This window comes from Bombina bombina, chromosome 1 (genome assembly GCF_027579735.1).
Source record: "Bombina bombina isolate aBomBom1 chromosome 1, aBomBom1.pri, whole genome shotgun sequence".
Lineage (NCBI taxonomy): Eukaryota > Metazoa > Chordata > Amphibia > Anura > Bombinatoridae > Bombina > Bombina bombina.
Window position 1 is genome coordinate 54,955,062 of NC_069499.1, and position 21,850 is coordinate 54,976,911.

Sequence of the window (21,850 nt, forward strand, 5' to 3'; positions counted from 1 at the left end):
TATTCAGGGCATTATGGACTCCACCTAACCCCACTCAGAACACGTGAGACCTAGCTATATTAATTAATTCTGTCTTTAGACATGATTAAGGTCAGTTGATGACCGAAACGTTGTTGCTTTCCTGTATGTTTCATCATTAAAAGCAGTTAAAAGTTTATAAAGTGTGGTGCTGCTGCTCTTTTCTTCAAAATTTTAGACTCGTAATACCTCTGCCAGTGCCATTGGGTGTTGCCAAATAGGGGAATGGGTTATAGAAATGTAGGTATTGGTCATATTTTCATACCATGATGTTGATTTGGAAGCCTCTCACTTGAGATTACCTCTTTAAATTTCTGTACTATTTTCTCTTTGTCATGCAAATTTTTTTTCTGTTTTTTAAATCTAAATATCCTCTCTTACTCTCTCTCTCACCCTTAATTATATGGAACTGACTATACTAAGTATGTTCTTTGTAGGGTATTAGCTATTCCTTTTATTTTTTTATCTTTCTGGTTCCAGTTGTGGGATTTTTACAATTGAAATCTGTTTCTCTGGATAGTATGGTCCTACTTGGAGATATCAACACATTGTGGACTTTTTCCTTTAGAAGAGCGTCTTGTTATCCGTCCATAGGTCTCCGCTCCCTGTGTATTATTTACTTGATGTAAGATGAGAATGGTTACAGATGTGCTTTAATCCTCACTGTAACAGGAATCATGTTTGTGTGATATATTGGTCAGCTTTTTACAGATGTGCTGCATCACTAACAAGTTCTTTAGCATTCGGGTATCAAGTCCTGTCTTTTTTCCAGAATCTATTGGAAGATTGCAGAAAAATATTGTAATTATGAAGTGCTTTCTGTCCTTTTAACTTCCACCACCACTTGCCTTGTTTTGAGAAGCCAATCTATACTTGTTACTGGAGTAGATAAGGCTCGCTACCTTAATTCTGTTTGTGAAAAATTCATTGTTTTTTATTCTTATCACTTCTGCTGAGGCCAAGTAGGAACATATATGTAGCTGTGTTAGCCTTGTGAAGCCTGCAGTGTTTATTTCCAGTTCTCAAAAATGGAAAACCCCAAAGGTTAAATTGCAGACAATAAGAGGTAAAAATAAGGTATCACATTGTACAGTGAATTAAATAAATCTGTTAAATACTATGCTGCCCATTCAGTATACTGTAAATGCTTAGCCTGGTTTCACTTTCATTCATACCTGTTTAAAATACATGCTAAGCACTCCTTTCCTTTGTGTCTGTGCCTCTGACCTCACTAAGTCGCTTATACCTGCCTGCTGCATGGCGTTTACCACTTGCATATAACACTATGGGGCAGATTGTAAAGTATGCGTCTCCTTCACACCCTCATGGTGAGAGAAACCGCTCTCAAGCTAAAATTGCTTTTCTAAAATTGATGGATTTCAGACTATAAACTTTTTGGATAATCTCCCCAGACCTGAGAATAGGGCCCTGTATCGTGGCCTGTAAACAAAGGCTTAGAAACCCTGGCCATCAAGGAACACCTGCAGGCTATACATTAAAGGGACAGTGTACACCAATTATTACATTAATGCGTGTAATAGACACTACTATAAATAATAATATGCACAGATACTGATCTAAAACTACAGTATAAAACCTTTTAAAAACTTACTTAGAAGCTCCCAGTTTAGCACTGTTGATGAGGTTAGGCTGGGATACCCAGTAAAAGGGGCTGGGAAAACGAGAAGAGCAGACACCCCCCCCCCCCCCCCCCCCCGCATATGAAAAGAGAGATTATACAAACAGGAGCCACAGGAATCTGTAGAGATCTAAAACTTTGGGGTTTGGTTACAAGTCTGAAAATCAGCACAATGTTATTTAAAAAAATAAACAAAACTATACATTTTTACAAAAACACTCCCAGATGGGCTATATAAATGGATCATCTACACATCATTTATGCAAAGAAAAATTTAGTGTGCAATGTCCCTTTTAATTGTAATGTAAAATGGTTAATTACTGTGTATATATAGTAAAAAATAAATAAATCAATAAACGTCCTTTTTTCCCCTATAATTTTATTCTGAACATTGTAGTCCTTCCAATTCCTGTTAAAAGTGGAAATGTAGATGCTATGCTTAGCACTGCTATAATCCTCCATGTAATTGATTGCACATTGCATTGACCAATTTGTAACTGTTTCTAACTCCTCAGCAGAAGAGGGAACCTAGGTTTCAACATGGCGGCACCCAGTGCTTTATGGAAGTGTCCCTCAATTCTCATCTTTAGGCCACACTAAAAGGCAGATTTTTAGGATATCTAAACTAGAACACAGGTGAAATCATCATCTGATCAGTAACCATGGTTATTTACCTGCTCTAACCCAAGGTAATCCTGAAAATCTGGCCTCTAAGTGTACCCTCAGGACTGGGATTGAGAAATACTGCTTTATGGACAATAACATTGTTTTCAATAGTTAAGCAACTAATATAATTAAAAACTACATATTATTCTCAGGCTAATCTTTACTTTGAATATATTATTCCATCTAGCATTTATTCAGGTTTTCGCAGCTGATAAGAACCAAAAGGCCCATCTGCTGCATTTAGTGAATGGGCATCTGAGGATGCCAAAAATGGGTAGACATGTAATCCATGTAAGTCTTCAATGCCCAAAACCATTGTAATGTATTGTACATTGGATCTATAGCTTCTGCTAATGTGACCTTTATTTCTGCAGGTTATATTTAGCAAATACACTGACCTAATACCAAAGGAGGTGTTGGATGAGGAAGACCCTGACCTACAAAGACCTGACGAGGAGGCTGTTAAAGAGGTAACGCACTAATGGGTTTGTACCTATAATCACGTCTACTCATGCAGTCAATGTGCTCTCCACACACTGCCCTTGGAGTGTTCTGGTTGATAGGGTTTACAGATTACAACAGATACTGGGAAGCTTCATGCATGACGCTAACTTAAAGGGATAGTGAACTCAAAATTTGTATTGTTTAAAAATATAGATAATCCCTTTATTACCCATTCCCCAGTTTTGCACAGAAAACAGTTATATTAATGCACTTATTACCTCTGTGATTACCTAGTATCTAATCCTCTTCTGACAGCCCCCTGATCACATGACTTTATTATCTATTGACTTGCATTTAAGCCAATTAGTGCAGTGTCATCCACAACCCACGGGATGAGCACAATGTTATATATATGGCTCACATGAACTAGCACTCCCCTGTTGTGAAAAGCAAATAAAAAAGCATACGATAAGAGGCTGTCTGTAGTGGCTTAAAAACAGACAGAAATTTAGAGGTTTAAATGTTAAAAAATATCATATAACAATGTTTGTTGTGCAAAGCTGGGGAATTTTTAGTGAAGGTGTTATCTATCTTTTTAAACAATAACAATTTTTGTGTTGATTGTCCCTTTAACCACAGATTTGTGAGATTGTTGTAACGCTATTTACTTCACAAAGTAGAAAGTCTATAGCAGAGCTGGGATCTCTACAGATTATCTGATAGAGCAGATTGAATTGAAGCTAAGAGCTATATATATATACAACAATATGCCCAGACAAAGAAAGAAAAGACTAGAAAGCTCCTTAAGTCCCAATACATATTTATATATTTACTATATATTTCTTTAATGTAGCTATCTTCCCCTATACAGAAAGTACATAAACTGAATACCACAGACACCACTAATAAAATGTATTAGTTTTATTGTGGAAAACTGTATTTTTTTTCTTTACATGTCTATATCCACATCAGTGACATAAGTGTAGGACAATATATGCAGTATGACCTTAGCCTTATTGAAATGTTGTCAGCACATACAAAATAACTTGTTTAGGAGTAGAGAGTAATAAACTCTTATCCAAGTTATGGGTGATGTATAGTTACAATTGCATACATAAATCTCTAAATAAAGATTTCTATATTGAATGGTTAATTATAAAGATAAAAATGGGCTTCAAAGTTAGCCCTGTTAGTGGATCTTGCCAGATAATAAGATTCTGCAATACGTCGCTGGGACACACGTCTGGCCAGATACACGGCTATATTTATACATGTAAAGAGAAAAAAATTACAGTCCCCACGATAACATTTTTATTATTTTTAACCCTTTTCTTTTGTATTTTATAACAAAATGTCAGGACTTTCGGCTTCCCATTTGCACATACATAAGTGTCTATTGCTTTTCTGATATGTACCTAAATCCTTTGCTGATTAATATGCCCTCTAAACTCCCAGTTGACAGAAAAGACCAGGCAAGCTCTGGAGAAAGCTGTATCACAGAAGATAGCTGCGGCCATGCCTGTCCGTGCAGCAGATAAACTGGGACCCGCACAGTACATCAGGTACGGCCTTTTAGCTGTATTCTTTTACAGCAGTGGAAATAGCTGCTTCAGATTAGATAACGACTTTTATTCTTGAACATCGTTGTGGTGGTAGTTTTGTACTCGGAGACAGTGAACACCTTGAGATTCTTAAATAAAATGCTAGGTTATGTGTGACCAACTTTAAATATAGTTTCATTTTTTTATTTTGCCTTTTATATAATATGGCTCTGAAAACTGGATTTTCTTATTTTCAGAACTTGAAATGCACCCTACTGCTTTCTTAAGGTTAACCCTGCTACATATCCCCCATAATTCGGTTTTAACTGATAACTGCCAAAAATGCATTTTATACTAACATTATGACCATGGCTAGCCTCGTCTGCAGACTAAAGACCAGAATGCAATAAACAAAATTGTTTTAAAAAAGTTTAAACTTGGCTGATATGTTAATCTACAGAAATGTCTTGTAATTGCAAGGTGTTTGCTGTCTCTTTAAACAGAGGGACATGACTGGCCTCAGCAGAAGATATCAGAGAACAGGCTTAGAACATGGCTACGCATTTTAGTCTATGGAAATGAAAACAATACATTTTATTTTAATATTTAATCTACTAGCATTTAAAAAAGACATCTGCATAATCAGGCTAAGCTTTGTTTGACTACATCATTATACACAGAATTTATTTAGCTAATGTCCTTGGTCTGTTACTAAGAGAGTGTAACATTTTGTATCTCTCCTCAGGTACACTCCATCTCAACAAGGTGTCGCTTTTAACTCCGGTGCCAAGCAGAGGGTCATTCGAATGGTGGAGATGCAGAAAGATCCCATGGAGCCCCCACGTTTCAAGTAAGCTATAGTGAGGAACAGTGCCTGCAAGTGGAGACGGGGGCAGATACAATGCTCTGTGTTTGTAACTTCAGAAGTAACGGTGCACTTTTCTCTTTATTTTTTTCAGAATAAACAAAAAGATTCCACGAGGCCCCCCATCCCCTCCTGCCCCTGTTATGCATTCTCCTAGCAGAAAGGTAAGCTCCCCCTCTCTTGCTCAGATAAACCATGGCTGAGGGTTGTTTGGGGTGTTTTGGTAACTGATGTGCAGTGGGCCTTGCGTCCGAAAGGAATAGTCGTCAACAATATACATTGTCATTTTTACTTTTGTGTTTATAGATGACAGTTAAGGAGCAGCAAGAATGGAAAATTCCCCCGTGCATCTCCAATTGGAAAAACGCAAAGGTATGGCTTGGGAAAAGCAGAGCTAATTATCCTGATAAAAATGGGTTGCTCTTGTTAACGTGTTGTCTGATTTATGTAAGTTTTTACTTTTCTGAAACTGAGGTTTCTTTGTGCTGCCAGTTGGGTTTGTGTAGGATCTGTGCAGCTCAAAACTATAAAACAAATGCAATGAATCACTTGGTGTCCTCCCCCATTGTAACTCCCACACCCAAGGATTCCAGCACGCCTTGTTACAGTGACTAATCTGTCAGCAGCACAGGGGGGTGAAAGTTGGGTTTAATAAAAAAAAAATTAAACTGTGAAAGTTAAAAGCAAAGTTTTAATTTTTTTTTATTTGTAAAGGAATTGTAGTGCAAACATTATACTCTTGAGGTCTTCAAACCATAGGCCGGGACCCATTACTGGGTCACAACACCACATTTACTGGGTTGCGACTTGTTTGTGTTATAGAAGAGTGTGTGTGTTTTATTACCTTTTACAACAATTTCAAGTTTGACTACAATCAGGAATAAAGTACACAAACATTTTGTTGTATATTACTTCAGAAATGTTCAAACCCAGCATAAAAATAGGGTCGCAAAGGTATGTGGTATCATGGTACTGGGCCTTGGGGGAAAAAGTTTGAAGAATCCTGCTGTCTTTCATTTTAGCACTATTCACTGTTGTGTTTAACCCCCACAATAGTTCAGTAACATAGATGAAGCTCTACCCTGAAGGTGCCAGCTGTTGGTGTGTTTGTGCGACTGCCTCTGCCAATCTGTTTCCTACTTGGGACCAGCAGTTTTGGCTCCAGAGCAGGACTTTCTTGTTGTGCAATACCCCCCCCCCCCCCCTGCTCTTGGGCAATTGTGTGAGAGTAAGACTTGTCAGTCACTCTGTACAGGCGAAAGAAGCCTTTTTTTTTACTTCTTAAATTTGCAGTTGCAGGCCTGCTCCTCAAAAGCCTAAATATATTTTGCCCTTTATGGAGGTTAAACGACGCATTCAACTGCGGGTAGTGCTAAAATGAAATGCTCTAACAAATTAAAGGTCAAAACTTAAATGTCCATGGGTACATTTCAGTTTTAAATAGAAGCATTTTTGCAATATACTTCCAATAACAAATGCTTCTAGTACGTTATTACTGTTTTTCAGCAGCATATGCACATGCTGTGAGTGCATGTGCACCAGTATTCAAACACTGCACCTTCTCAGAGAGTCTCTAGTGGCTTGTCTGACTCAGAGTTTAAATACTGGTGCACTGACCTCTATAGCATATGTGCATATACCGCTGAAAATAGTTATAACTTTCCTAGAACCATTTTTTTCTAATGAAATATATTACAAAAATGCATCTTTGGCTGAGATGCACCCATGCACATTTTAATTTTGACCTTTTAAAGGGACACTGTATTTGATTGATGTCTCTAATCTATATGGAAGAGTACAATTTGATTTTTTTGCTAGAATAAAATGTAACGTAAGAGCTTGTTAAATGAATATACCAGTATCTGTTGTGCTTTTACTACTAAAGCTCATTGGCTTATAGATATTTCCTGTTAATAATTAGCAACTATTAGCAGCAATTAAATATCAAAGTATAAACCATTGATCATTAACAGGAAGTACTTATCAGCCAATAGCTTTAGTAGGAAGTTCACAACAGGTTAAACGGTGCTGTCATCTATAGTAAAAGGACAGCTTGTAATGTGTCCTGAATTACATACAGGCTTTGTTTGTTTTTGTGATTGCTCACTGCTCATTCATGCCCACAGGGTTACACTATACCGCTGGACAAGAGGTTGGCTGCTGACGGCCGAGGACTACAGACTGTTCATATTAATGAGAACTTTGCCAAATTGGCTGAAGCTTTGTATATTGCTGACAGAAAGGTTTGCACTTTTAAGTCTCCTGCGCGTGATCCAGATCGTTTTCTTTCGTTTAATCAGGATTATTATTTCTGCTCTCATTGTAAAGGAATATGAAACCCAAATATTTTCTTTTGTCATTCAGATAAAAAAGTATCAAATTTCATTAATTCCTATGATATTCTGTGTTGAAGAGATACCTAGGTAGGCATCTGGAGCACTACATAGCAGGAAATGGTGCTGCCATCTAGTGCTTTTGCAAATGGATAACATTCTTGCAAAACTGCTGCCCTATAGTGCTCCCGAAATGGGCATAAATGAAGAAAAATGAATAGAAGTAAATTAGAAAGTTGTTTGCAATCTCATGCGCTATCTGAATCATGAGACACATTTTGGGTTTTATATCCCTTTAAAGGGACACGAAACCCTTCATAAACCGTTCATGATTCAGGTAGGACATACAATTTTACTTCTGTTATTAAATGAGTTGAATTCTCTTCAATTGCTAGAATGCACTACTCGGGACATAACTAAATATATTGGGTGAGCTAATGTCAAGGCCTATATGTTCAGCCACCAATTAGCAGCTAGCTTCCAGTAGTGCATTGCTCCTAAAGAGCCTACCTAGGCATGCTTTTAAACAAAAGATACAAAGAGAACAAAGTAAATTGATAAAAGAAATTGGATAGTTGTTTATAATTGTATTCTCTATCAGCATCATGAACGTTTAATTTTTATCTAACTGCCCATTTAACACAGTATATCTAGCTAGTTTGACCAATCAGTTTTTCTTTCCCAATAAACAGGGGGAGTAATTTGGTAGGAAGTGAAACCCAATAGAACAACCATAAGGCTGGTGTACATTCTTAGACCAGTAATGGTGGTAGAGGTTTTAAAGTGATGGTAAATAATGTTTGTATTGAATATAAATATATATCCTTCATTATCTATCAAAACTGCTGCAAAAATTGTCACATTTTTCTTAGTTTTTATAAGTTACCTTTATATTTTAGTAACGGCACGACTGTTTGCAATTGCTCACTCTGCCCCCTTTGATTTTCTGTACTGCATCGAGTGACGTATAGAGCGGTCCCATCCCCTCTATACCTCTCACGTCAACCAAGTAAACAGAAGGTCATGAGATCCACTGTATACTTGTTGAATTAATTGCCGCATAAATGCGATCATCCTGTCAGATCCTTAAAAGCAAATAATATAAAACATCAAGTTATTATAGTTTTTTTTTTGTTTTTTTTACACTATCGTGGCCGTGCAAGGAGTCAGTATAGAGGCTCACATGACCGACATGTATTGCACAACAATAAGCATGTGCACTACGAGCTGCAAGTCACTTCAGCCAGCCACGATGATGATCGGTTAAAGGGTAAATTGTCCATAAATTATTTTTTTTCCTTTTCCTTCAAGTGCCAAAGGATTTTGCTTTAGTGTATATTTTAAAGCAATGAACAGTATAGGTATTGGTGTAAATCAGGTGAAAATGGGCAGGCTCGTTTTTTATACTGTTTTTGTGGTCAGTATTGTGTAGCTTGGGGTACATGATGACACTAATTAATGGTTGGTGATAACTGCCTTATTTTTCAGGCTCGTGAGGCTGTGGAGATGAGAGCCCAGGTGGAGAGAAAGATGGCACAAAAAGAGAAAGAGAAGAAAGAAGAGAGGCTGCGTGAGCTAGCCCAGATTGCAAGAGAACGCAGAGCTGGCATCAAGTCCCATGCAGACATAGGTACCGTCTGGGGGATTAAAGGGACAATGTACTCTGGCAAGCAGCTGATAAGAGTTACTAGTAAACTGCTGTCGAAGAAGTGGCCGGACTCTTACACCCCTGTGAGGTTGATTTCTGATGCTGGGTTTTATTTACACAGATCTTTCTCCAACATTGGTGTGTCCGGTCCACGGCGTCATCCATTACTTGTGGGATATTCTCCTCCCCCACAGGGAAAGGCAGGGAGAGCACACAGCAAGAGCTGTCCATATAGTCCCTCCCAGGCTCCGCCCCCCCAGTCATTCTCCTTGCCGCTCTGAACAAGTAGCATCTCCTCTGGGATGGTGAGGAGTTTGTGGTGTTTAGTTGTAGTTTTTTATTCTTCTATCAAGAGTTTGTTATTTTAAAATAGTGCTGGTATTTACTATTTACTCTGAAACAGAAAGAGATGAAGAGTTCTGTTTAAAAGAGGTGTATGATTTTAGCAGCAGTAACTAAAATCAATTGCTGTTCCCACACAGGACTGTTGAGATGATAGAACTTCAGTTGGGGGGAACAGTTTGCAGACTTTTCTGCTCAAGGTATGACTAGCCATTTTTCTAACAAGACTGTGTAATGCTGGAAGGCTGTCATTTTTCCCTCATGGGGATCGGTAAGCCATTTTCTTAGTCTCAAACAGAATAAAGGGCTTATTATGGGCTATAAACTGGTAGACACTTTTAGGGGCTAAATCGATTGCTTTATTTAAGTATTATATGCAGTTTGAAGTTGAATTTCACACTTTTATAACATTGGGGAACGTTTTTTAGCACCAGGCACTTGTTAAGACACCTTCCCAGTCAGGAAGGGCCTTTCTCTGTAGTAGGCAGAGCCTCATTTTCGCGCCATTTTGAGTACAGTACATGCAGCTGCATGTGTGAGGGTCTGGAATCCACTAAAAACGTTCCTAGAAGGCTTTATTTGGTATCATATATCCCCCTGGGATTGGTGAAGTCGCAGCAAAGGCTGTGGCTGGGACTGTAAGGGGGTTAAAATTGTAAACGGCTCCGGTTTCAACATTTTAAGGGTTAACAGCTTGAAAATTGGGGTGCAATACTTTGAATGCATTAAGACACATATTCAGTTTTTCACATATTCAGTAATAAAGTGTGCCCTGTTTAACATTTAAAGAGACAGTAACGGTTTTACATGTCTGTACCTTCAGATAGATCATGTTCTGTATGTATGGTAGCCAATGTGGTTCCCCCTTCAAATATGTGTGATAATTGTGCCATAGCGTCCAAACAAAGTAAGGACAGTACTGTCACAAATTGTAAAGTTGCCCAGGATGATTCCTCAGATGAAGGAAGTAGACATAGTTCTACATCATCTCTTTCTGTGTCTATACCAGTTATGCCCGCACAGGCGACCCCTAGTACTTCTAGCGCGCCAATACTTGTTACTATGCAGCGATTGACGGCAGTAATGGATAACTCCATAGCTAATATTTTATCCAAAATGCCAGCATTTCAGAGAAAGCGCGATTGCTCTGTTTTAAACACTGTAGAGCAGGAGGGCGCTGATGATAATTTTTCTGTCATACCCTCACACCAATCTGAAGTGGCAGTGAGGGAGGGTTTGTCAGATGGGGAAATTTCTGATACAGGAAGAATTTCTCAGCAGGCAGAACCTGATGTTGTGACATTTAAATTTAAATTAGAGCATCTCCGCGTATTACTTAAGGAGGTGCTATCTACTCTGGATGATTGTGACAATCTGGTCATCCCAGAAAAATTGTGCAAGATGGACAAGTTCCTTGAGGTCCCGGTGCACCCTGATGTTTTTCCGATACCTAAACGGGTGGCGGACATAGTGTATAAGGAGTGGGAGAAGCCAGGCATACCTTTTGTCCCTCCTCCTATATTTAAGAAATTGTTCCCTATGGTCGACCCCAGGAAGGACACATGGCAAACAGTCCCTAAGGTCGAGGGGGCGGTTTCTACTCTAGCCAAGCGCACGACCATTCCTATTGAGGACAATTGTGCTTTCAAAGATCCTATGGATAAAAAATTGGAGGGTTTGCTTAAAAATATTTTTGTACAGCAAGGTTACCTCCTTCAACCTATTTTGTGCATTATTCCTGTCACTACAGCGGCGTGGTTCTGGTTCGAGGAACTGGAAAAGTCGCTCAGTAGGGAGACTCTGTATGAGGAAGTCATGGACAGAATTCACGCACTTAAGTTAGCTAATTCCTTTATTTTAGACGCCGTTTTGCAGTTAGCAAGGTTAGCGGCGAAAAATTCAGGGTTTACAATTGTAGCGCGCAGAGCGCTCTGGCTAAAGTCTTGGTCGGCGGACGTATCTTCCAAGACAAATTGCTTATTATCCTTTTCAAGGGTAAGACCCTTTTTGGGCCAGAATTGAAAGAGATTATTTCAGACATCTCTGGGGGAAAGGGGCATGCCCTCCCACAAGATAAACCTTTCAAGGCTAAGAATAAGTCAACAATAAACAATTTTACCTACAATCCAGGAGGGTCCATTTATGACTACCGTGGATTTAAAGGATGCGTATATACATATTCCTATGCACAAAGATCATCCAAGGATTTTCACAAAGGTGCTAGGGTCCATTCTAGCGATTCTAAGACCAAGGGGTATTGCAGTGGCACCTTATCTGGACGACATTCTAATCCAAACGTTGTCTCTTTCCAAAGCAAAGGCTCATACAGACATTGTTCTAGCCTTTCTCAGATCTCACGGGTGGAAGGTGAACGTAGAAAAGAGTTCCCTGTCTCCGTCGACAAGAGTTCCCTTCTTGGGAACGATAATAGATTCTTTAAAAATGAAGATCTGTCTGACAAGAGTCAGAAAGTCAAAGCTTCTAAACGCTTGTCAAGTTCTTCACTCTATTCTGCAGCCTTCCATAGCTCAGTGCATGGAAGTAGTAGGGTTGATGGTTGCAGCAATGGACATAGTTCCTTTTGCTCGAATTCATCTAAGACCATTACAACTGTGCATGCTCAAGCAGTGGAATGGGGACTATACAGACTTGTCTCCAAAGATTCAAGTAGACCAGATGACCAGAGACTCACTCCGTTGGTGGTTGTCACAGGATCACCTGTCTCAGGGAGTGAGTTTCCGCAGACCAGAGTGGGTCATTGTCACGACCGACGACAGTCTATTAGGCTGGGGCGCGGTCTGGGATTCCCTGAAAGCTCAGGGTCTATGGTCTCGGGAAGAGTCTCTTCTCCCGATAAACATCCTGGAACTGAGAGCGATATTCAATGCTCTCCGGGCTTGGCCTCAACTAGCAAGGCCGGATTCATAAGATTCCAGTCAGACAACATGACGACTGTAGCTTACATCAACCATCAGGGAGGAACAAAGAGTTCCTTGACGATGAGAGAGGTATCCAAGATCATCAAATGGGCAGAGGATCACTCCTGCCATTTATCTGCAATTCACATCCCAGGAGTAGACAACTGGGAGGCGGATTATCTGAGTCGTCAGACTTTCCATCCGGGGGAGTGGGAACTCCACCCGGAGGTTTTTGCCCAGTTGACTCAATTATGGGGCATTCCAGACATGGATCTGATGGCGTCTCGTCAGAACTTCAAGGTTCCTTGCTACGGGTCCAGATCCAAGGATCCCAAGGCGAGACTAGTGGATGCATTAGTGACGCATTGGTCGTTCAACCTAGCTTATGCGTTTCCACCGTTCCCTCTCCTTCCCAGGCTTGTAGCCAGGATCAAACAGGAGAAGGCCTCGGTGATTCTGATAGCTCCTGCGTGGCCACGCAGGACTTGGTATGCAGACCTGGTGAATATGTCATCGGCTCCACCAGAGAAGCTACCTTTGAGACAGGATCTTCTAGTACAAGGTCCATTCGAACATCCAAATCTAGTTTCTCTCCAGCTGACTGCTTGGAAATTGAACGCTTGATTTTATCCAAGCGCGGGTTTTCAGATTCAGTGATAGATACTCTGGTCCAAGCCAGAAAACCTGTGACTAGAAGGATTTACCATAAAATATGGAAAAGATATATCTGTTGGTGTGAATCCAAGGGATTCTCATGGATTAAAATTCCCAGGATCCTCTCCTTTCTCCAAGAAGGTTTGGATAAGGGATTGTCAGCGAATTCTCTAAAAGGACAGATTTCTGCTTTATCTGTCTTGTTACACAAACGACTGGCAGCTGTGCCAGATGTACAAGCTTTTGTACAGGCTTTGGTCAGAATCAAGCCTGTTTACAGACCTTTGACTCCTCCCTGGAGTCTAAATTTAGTTTTTTCAGTTCTTCAAGGGGTTCCATTTGAACCCTTACATTCCATAGATATCAAGTTACTATCTTGGAAAGTTCTGTTTTTGGTTGCTATTTCTTCTGCTAGAAGAGTTTCTGAACTATCTGCTTTGCAGTGTGATCCATCCTATCTGATGTTCCATTCAGATATGGTTGTTTTGCGTACCAAGCCTGGTTTTCTTCCAAAAGTTGTTTCCAACAAGAATATTAACCAGGAAATAGTTGTCCCTTCTTTGTGTCCGAATCCAAAAAGTTTCAAAGAAGGAACGTTTGTTACACAATTTAGATGTAGTCCGTGCTTTAAAGTTCTATTTAGAAGCAACAGAGGATTTCAGACAAACGTCTTCTTTGTTTGTCGTTTTTTCTGGTAAGAGGAGAGGACAAAAAGCTACTGCTACCTCTCTCTCTTTCTGGCTGAAAAGCATTATCCGATTGGCTTATGAGACTACCGGACGGCAGCCTCCTGAACGAATCACAGCTCACTCTACTAGGGCTGTGGCTTCCACATGGGCCTTCAAGAACGAGGCTTCTGTTGATCAGATATGTAAGGCAGCGACTTGGTCTTCTCTGCACACTTTTGCCAAATTCTACAAATTTGATACTTTTGCTTCTTCGGAGGCTATTTTTGGGAGAAAGGTTTTGCAAGCCGTGGTGCCTTCTGTTTAGGTAACCTGATTTGCTCCCTCCCTTCATCCGTGTCCTAAAGCTTTGGTATTGGTTCCCACAAGTAATGGATGACGCCGTGGACCGGACACACCAATGTTGGAGAAAACAGAATTTATGCTTACCTGATAAATTACTTTCTCCAACGGTGTGTCCGGTCCACGGCCCGCCCTGGTTTTTTAATCAGGTTTGAAAAATTTCTTTCTCTATACACTACAGTCACCACGGCACCCTATAGTTTCTCCTTTTTTTCTCCTAACCGTCGGTCGAATGACTGGGGGGGCGGAGCCTGGGAGGGACTATATGGACAGCTCTTGCTGTGTGCTCTCCTTGCCTTTCCCTGTGGGGGAGGAGAATATCCCACAAGTAATGGATGACGTCGTGGACCAGACACACCGTTGGAGAAAGTAATTTATCGGGTAAGCATAAATTCTGTTTTTTGTTGGTCAAGCCAGTATTGAAATTTGTCTTTAGAGGTGAAATGGCAAAACAAATGCAAAGGAGATATTTGTGAACCATTTAATACACTCCAGATTGTAAAATGAATCATTGAGAACAAGATAAAGGGAAGAACATTTTACAGTAAAATGTACTTTTAAGGGATACCATAGGGATTGTGAAGTGTGTAATTTAAGTATTTTATTAAATAAAAAATAAACTAGAACAGCTTTAAATGTACAAAATATTGTCTTGTATTTAGATGACGAAGCACGAGAGAGAGACGACATCAGAAATGAAAGACGTAAAGAACGCCAGCATGACCGCAACTTGTCACGAGCTGCTCCTGGCAAGAGGTGAGACAAATATCCCTTTCAGCCAGAGGAATGACCATGTATGAACATAAAATTTGCTTTAATTTCTTGGGTGCCATAGAGAGCTGCAACACATTGCTGCCTTCTTCAATATATAGTGTGTGTATGTATGTGTGTGTGTATATATATATTGTATGAAATGTAGTTTAATGTCTAACTAAACTGAAGAAACTTTTGTGAAATGGTTGTTGGTTCACAACCTTCCGTCTTGAAAGTCAGTGTTTGTTTGGCTCCAGGTCTAAGATCCAGAGGAATGAAGAAAGAGACATAAGTGAACAAATTGCTCTTGGAAACCCCAACCAGCGAACGTCTAACGAGGTTCAGTACGACCAGCGACTTTTCAACCAAAGTAGGGTAAGTAATTTTGCTGTTAAAGGAGTAGCGGGGAATAAATGCACATTACATTAAGTGCCTTATGCGTTGATTCTAAGTAAATGGCACTGCATGAGATGTATTGATGAATACAACTCTAGGCAACATGAGAAGCTATGCGAGTAAAATAGCTTAATAGGCAGGTACAAAATTGTTAACAGATAAGTGGGTGGGGGAAGAGAGCGCCAACAAAAGAAGACTGTGGTGGATATGGTAAAAGACTGGAATTTAATTAAAACTTCAATATAAAATCAATCACAGTATCTAACATATGTTATAAAACTTCATGGATCCATGATACAGATAAACGGTAAAACAATTAGGGATTAACATACACTTTTCCACCATCATATATTTTCCATATCCTTTTCCACCTTTTTTTTTTTTTTTTTACACATTTTTGGCTTCATTTTTACTTTTTAAGCCACTCCAAAAGTTTTTACATATCACTATTTTTATTGGAACTTTATATTGGATTCTTTTATTGGAACTTTTTATTTTTTTACATTTGAACACTTGGATTTGTCACCACCAGGAAAGACTCTTTATCACCTTAACATTATTAGTCCTCCTTTATCAGATAGTGAGGATTTTTCTTCGAAGGCTCTTTATAGGAACACCATCATACAAAGACAAGCACTTCCCACATTGTGTGTCGGCATCCATTTGTAACACATCTGTACATTGCCACGGAGTGTTTTGTCTTGTGACTACTTCATAGCGAATATATTTTACTGTTTTTATCTGTATCATGGATCCATTAAGTTTTATAACATGTGTTAGATACTGTGATTGATTTTATATTGTTATAATTAAATTCCAGTCTTTTAAGATATCCCCCACCCACTTATCTGTTTTTCAACAAGTCCACTAGGGGACTTTTGGAAGAGAGCTAGAGGTGTTCCCATTAGCGCTTGGCCTACCGAACTATTAATACTAAATTATTACCTTCAAATCTTCTGTCCTCCATTGGGGTATCTGTCTTCCATTTTAGTGAATTGCATGTTGTGGTCTCCCCACAGGGTATGGATAGTGGCTTTGCTGGTGGAGAAGACGAGGTATATAACGTGTACGATCAACCATGGAGAAGCAGCAAGGAAATGGCACAGAATATTTATCGCCCCAGCAAGAATGTAGATAAGGACATGTATGGTGATGACCTTGACACATTGATGAAAACCAACAGGTGTGTAAGAAGGTTAAAAGGCCATTTCTACTGGCTTGTGGGAATCAATATTATAGACAGGGTATTGTGTAGGATATTTAACAGGAGCACATGACAGTGGCTTTGTAGAGGATTCAGGGGAAGCTTGAGGCAGCTAAATATTTCACACTGCTGCCCTACTTGTATCTACAGCTAAGTATATAAACCTCTATTTCAAGGGATATTTAATTTTTTGTATTATAGATTCAACAAAAATAGTGTATGGTGAACAAAATGTATATATTAATGTGTAGTGTTATATTAATTACAAATGTCTTAAACTATATGTGTTTGAAGTATGTGTAATAACATGTAGCCAGGAAGCCTCATCCCATGCAGTCTGGAAATTCTATTTTGATATATTAGAATTGTATTCTTGAGCTTAGCTTGGCTAAAATTTTAGAGTTAGGACCAGTCTTTTATGGGACACCTTGAAGTTGAAAGTGGTAACTGGCTTAAGCAGAATATGAAGAAGAAAAAGAGGCAAGAGAACCTCAAGGAAAGCTGGTGGTTTAAACTAGCACTCATTCCTATCTAACATAATTAAAAATTAACTTTTAATAAGTAAATATAATACCGGCCTAAATACCTAGTGTACCAAATTAAAACTAAGTCTCAAATGTCCCCCTGTTTCCTGGCCGATAGCAGCTCCCTCGGCTTCAGGTGACAGGGACAATTGGACTCAAATTTAAAAGCAACAACAATCACCAACGTGCAAATGAATGCACAAAATGTTTAGCAGCAAACTAGTTTCGGCTGTGCTATCAGCCTTTCTCAATGCTATGGACAAACCGAGGCCCGGGTGCCACCCCTTTATATAGCACAAAGTTTAAACCTATCAGCCTATCATTGATTCCTGTGATGATACTCCTACTCATCATCCAATCCCTGTTATTTTCGGTATTCTGACGAGCATAAGTAAAAAGCCCAACAGATATTCACATGTTAGAAAAGTGGCACATAACAAAATGTTGTATGTATTACGATTAGATTCTATTATGCATTCTCCACTGTGTGTTATCTATCGTTGTGCTTTCGATTCGTGTTTAAGTGTTTATCCACATACGGCTCTGTAATTGAGAAAAACACTCACGCAAGAGAGCCAATTTCATTGGTCCACACAGACATACCCCTATTTGACGTTATCCAATCGGATAAACATTTCTCCGTGAGTAAACAAAGCAAAACCGCACCGGAACACTACTGCACAATAGAGCCAACAAGCTCTTTCTCTGTCATTAATCAAGCAGATTACCTAACATCAGGGGTATTGATACTATTCTAATCCCTGTGTAAGTAACGCTAATGTCAGAAGCAGTACGGATCTATTCCAATGTAACGCAGGATTAGGGAATTTGTACGAACTTGTCACTGATTGGATTACCATTTGTATCCTAAATGTTTAACACTTAAAATAATGCATTAATTATAAATATAGGAAGCAAATTACCCCCCAATATTTGCGCCGCATGCGCTCGTATCATATTTGACATTATTTCCTAAATAAACAAAGATCACCCTGAAACATATGACAATTTACTCAAAAAAAGTGTGTTCCTTAGAATCCTTTACTGCAGTAAATGGTACATATAACCATGGCATGTTCCACTATTGTTATGTGTTGTCATGGATGGATTACTACCATAGGGGAAATTTATGTGGGTTCCAAATTAATTTTCCACACTTTCCAGCTTTCCTTGAGGTTCTCTTGCCTCTTTTTCTTCTTAATGTTATAATTTAGGTGGGTAAGCACCGGAACAATTACCAGTTCCACATATTCCTATATACACTAAACTAGTGCCAGTACTCTACACTCTTTCTTAAGCAGAATATGGCCATATTGTGTGACTAAGATCCCATTTTTATTTAATTTTTTTTAAAAAAAAAATATGAAATATTAAGGCGGCAATTTTTGCAGCATTAAGGAAAAAATGGAAAAAAGTTAAAATATGTGAAATAATTTGTGGTCTCATGTGTCTTGAGGTGCGCCAATACCTGCTCTTATTATTAAACTGTATATGTGTCACGGAGTGTGAAATCCCAGTATTAAAGTACAGATAGTCGTCGACTTACGACCGCATTAGGTTCTGACCGTCCGGTCGTAAGACGATTTGGACGTAAGTCGGCCGATATATCTACGGCATGTAAATAAATTGGTCTAATGTAGGGTGTAGGCAGATAGGTCTAATAAATTGGTCTAATGTAGGGTGTAGGCAGATAGGTCTGCCGCTACTAAATTGGTCTAATGTAGGGTGTAGGCAGATAGGTCTAATAAATTGGTCTAATGTAGGGTGTAGGCAGATAGGTCTGCCGCTACTAAATTGGTCTAATGTAGGGTGTAGGCAGATAGGTCTGCCGCTACACATCACAGGTATTTTGTACTGCGACATGGTGAGAGGCTGCGACACATGTGAAGGCTGCTGCTGCTGCTTACGACAGTCACTCTCGTATGGCCTGCACACAAGCACTGCTGTCTGCAGTACGACACATGGTCGTAAGTATGGATGGTCATAAGTCGCATAGGTTGTAAGTCGACGAGTATCTGTATATAATATCCTCTCATCCTTAGATGTGTGTCTAAAAGCAAATAAAGAGCGCAAAACTGAAACACATTCAGGTTCTGCTTACAAGAAATAATCTGCTGAGGGTAGTTTTATAGCCAATGCGTTTTGGCCTACAAATGTGCCTTTCTCTGAAAAAGGCCTGGGTCAGGGGCTGAAACACATTTACTCTGACTACCTCAGCAATATATTTCCGGTAAGCAGAACCTGAATGTGGTTCTTTGCGGTTTTTTCACTCTATATTGCTCTGTTTTTTATTTGCTTTTAGGCACATATTTATCTCATCTAAGGATTACAGAGGATTTTACATACTTTAATATTGGGATTTCACACTAAGTGCCATTTATATACAGTTTTTGAAGACATCTGTAATTGATATGACACTTTTCATGGACTACACATTAATATATACATTTTTTTCTTAATTTTTTTACAACTTGTCTGTTTTTACCACTTGTCATTGTGTTGATCTTAGCTACCTGTTTGTTAAAGATTGTTATTACTTTATCCTATCTTTAGAAGAGATTTTTATTCTAATGGTTTATCTGTTAACATTTTAGCCTCTGTGCAGGCACTCTCCCCACTTGTACTTAGTGAAATAACACTGCCACAAAACTGAGCTTTGACACACAACAATTCTTATGCGTTGTACAACCAACCAAGCACAGTGGGAGTTGCACACATTGTTTTAATTGTTGTCTCCCTTTGCAGATTTGTTCCGGACAAAGAATTTTCAGGCACAGACCGGAGGCAGCGACGAGAGGGACCCGTTCAGTTTGAAGAGGATCCTTTTGGTCTTGACAAGTTCTTAGAGGAGGCAAAGCAGCACGGAGGGTCCAAACGTCCATCAGACAGTGGCCGGGCCAAGGAGTATGATCACGAAGGGAAGAAGCGCAGAAAAGAATAAGGATTTTCTTCACTACTTCCCTGTACACTAGTGTTTTATTAAAGTGGCTTTGTGTGAGGAAAGATTTCCTTGGTTGTGTAAATATCCTGTATGTGGGACAGTCAGGCTCCTTTTGTTTAGGACTATTTTTGTAAATGTGTAAGTATTTGGAGATTAAAGAGCAGAAATGTGGATATCGTATGGATAAGTTCTTTAGCAATGATATAAAATCCAATGCAGCACTCGTGGGACACGTAAGATTAAAAAACTTCAAATTTTATTTAAGGATCATTAAAAAAAGTGAGGCATAGATCAGGGAATTAACCCCTTATGCGTTTCGTGCTGCCACTGGGCACTTAGTCATAGGGAACGATATAAAATCCTCTTTCCTTTAATTGTAACTTTTGTATAAAAAGATAGTAAGAGTTATGTACCTCTATTCCAGATAATAGCAAGAATTTTAAAGAAAACAGGTCAAATTTTCCTGTTAATGTGATTGTAAATCCTAACATTTGTGAAACGCTAGGATTTACTATTGGAACAAATAAAGGGGACTTTCAGTCATGTTGGAAGTGTTCGCCGCACTGAGCTGCTCAGGCAGCCCACAGCAGAACGCTTCCAACAAATAAAAGGAGCTTTCAGCATGAAGTATTTTATATTTCATGACTGAAAGTCCCCTTTATTTGTTACAATTGTAAATCCTAGCGTTTCACAAAAGCTAGGATTTACAATCTTTAATTTTGTGACTAAGTTGATTTGGAGGTTAATTTCCTCTGACTGTTACAGAAAAAAGTGCCCACAGTGATTTACTGTACATATTTGCTGTGTTTTCATTTAAACAGGGACTGTAGGGTTTTATTTATATTACTGCAAATAAGACCAAAAATGAACTTTGTATTTGACAATTTCTAAGGCTATTTATTTGCCAGAACTAAGAAAAAATAGCAAGTTACACAATATAGAAAGTCAGGCCGGGGGTGTAGTAGAAAAATGCAATTGTATTGTGTACAGAGGGATACATGTATGTAAATGGCTATATTAGCACTCCTAGGGTGATCTAGGAATTTTAACTTTTTAATATTTTCAAAGAAAAGGGTTTCCTTAAAAACAAAAGCAGTTTCTTTATCAGACTATTTTAGTGCAGTATTGGACTCACACTATCAATCTGAAATCTTGTTCATCTCCCATCCCTCTGGAAATGAGGACAACTTATATTTTGTATGTAGTTTTATTTAACATTTTTATGACCTCTGTACAATAAAACATTCTGATCTTCAGCTGTTACTGGAACCTGATCTATTGTGCAAGTTTCCTAATTGTCTTCTGTTCTGCTGAACTTGCAGCTGAAAGAGAAAAAAAAAAGTCAGGTAGATCTGTGTATTATTACAATGATTTCCACTGAATTTGTCAGGCTGTTTGAATAGGTGTATGTTACTAATCAATGAAATCCCTCAACGTCAATGCTCTAACACATAAAAGGAACTTTAAACACTAAATAAATGCTAGATACAATGATGCGTTCTAAGAAAAGATTAGTCCAATGATATCACGTAGATGTGTTTTTTTTTTAAAGTTTCATTAGCTGTTTAAATAGACAAAATAAGTGTAAAGTTTTAGTGTCTATAAAACATTGGGAGCTGCCATGTTGTAACTTAAGTTACTTGCTCTGCTGTGGCCATTTAGGGACAGTTATAAATAGGTCACTAGAATGTGCAGCCAATGGCTGTGGAATTTAAGTGTTCTGCACTTTCAAGAGGAACTGAAAAGCTCAATTTCAGAATGGAATTACAGGAAACTGACAAAATAAAGCATATTGTAGAATTATTTTTAAATATCAGTTTATCGTTTTATATTACCATCTTGAAAGTGTAATGCCCTTTTAACAGGCCAGAGTTGACTTATTTTGTTACTAAGCACAGGTAAATAACGTGTGCACTAATGAGGCACCCCAAGGCAG

The 21,850-nt window shown here is 38.9% G+C and overlaps 2 protein-coding genes across 2 annotated transcripts in view; one reads left to right on the forward strand and one right to left on the reverse strand.

Annotated features, from left to right (window-relative positions):
* Positions 1-21,188, forward strand: part of SNW1 (SNW domain containing 1) — a 57,433-nt gene extending 36,245 nt beyond the window's left edge. Inside the window, exons 4-14 of the mRNA XM_053697359.1 lie at positions 2,698-2,793; positions 4,223-4,329; positions 5,054-5,158; positions 5,268-5,337; positions 5,480-5,545; positions 7,300-7,416; positions 8,995-9,136; positions 14,759-14,852; positions 15,107-15,224; positions 16,265-16,428; positions 19,719-21,188. Coding sequence (XP_053553334.1) covers positions 2,698-2,793; positions 4,223-4,329; positions 5,054-5,158; positions 5,268-5,337; positions 5,480-5,545; positions 7,300-7,416; positions 8,995-9,136; positions 14,759-14,852; positions 15,107-15,224; positions 16,265-16,428; positions 19,719-19,914 — 1,275 coding nt within the window. The 3' untranslated portion in view covers positions 19,915-21,188. The remainder of the gene's footprint in view (positions 1-2,697; positions 2,794-4,222; positions 4,330-5,053; positions 5,159-5,267; positions 5,338-5,479; positions 5,546-7,299; positions 7,417-8,994; positions 9,137-14,758; positions 14,853-15,106; positions 15,225-16,264; positions 16,429-19,718) is intronic.
* SLIRP (SRA stem-loop interacting RNA binding protein) overlaps positions 21,103-21,850 on the reverse strand; it is a 41,879-nt gene continuing 41,131 nt past the window's right edge. Inside the window, exon 4 of the mRNA XM_053697361.1 lies at positions 21,103-21,236. Coding sequence (XP_053553336.1) covers positions 21,168-21,236 — 69 coding nt within the window. The 3' untranslated portion in view covers positions 21,103-21,167. The remainder of the gene's footprint in view (positions 21,237-21,850) is intronic.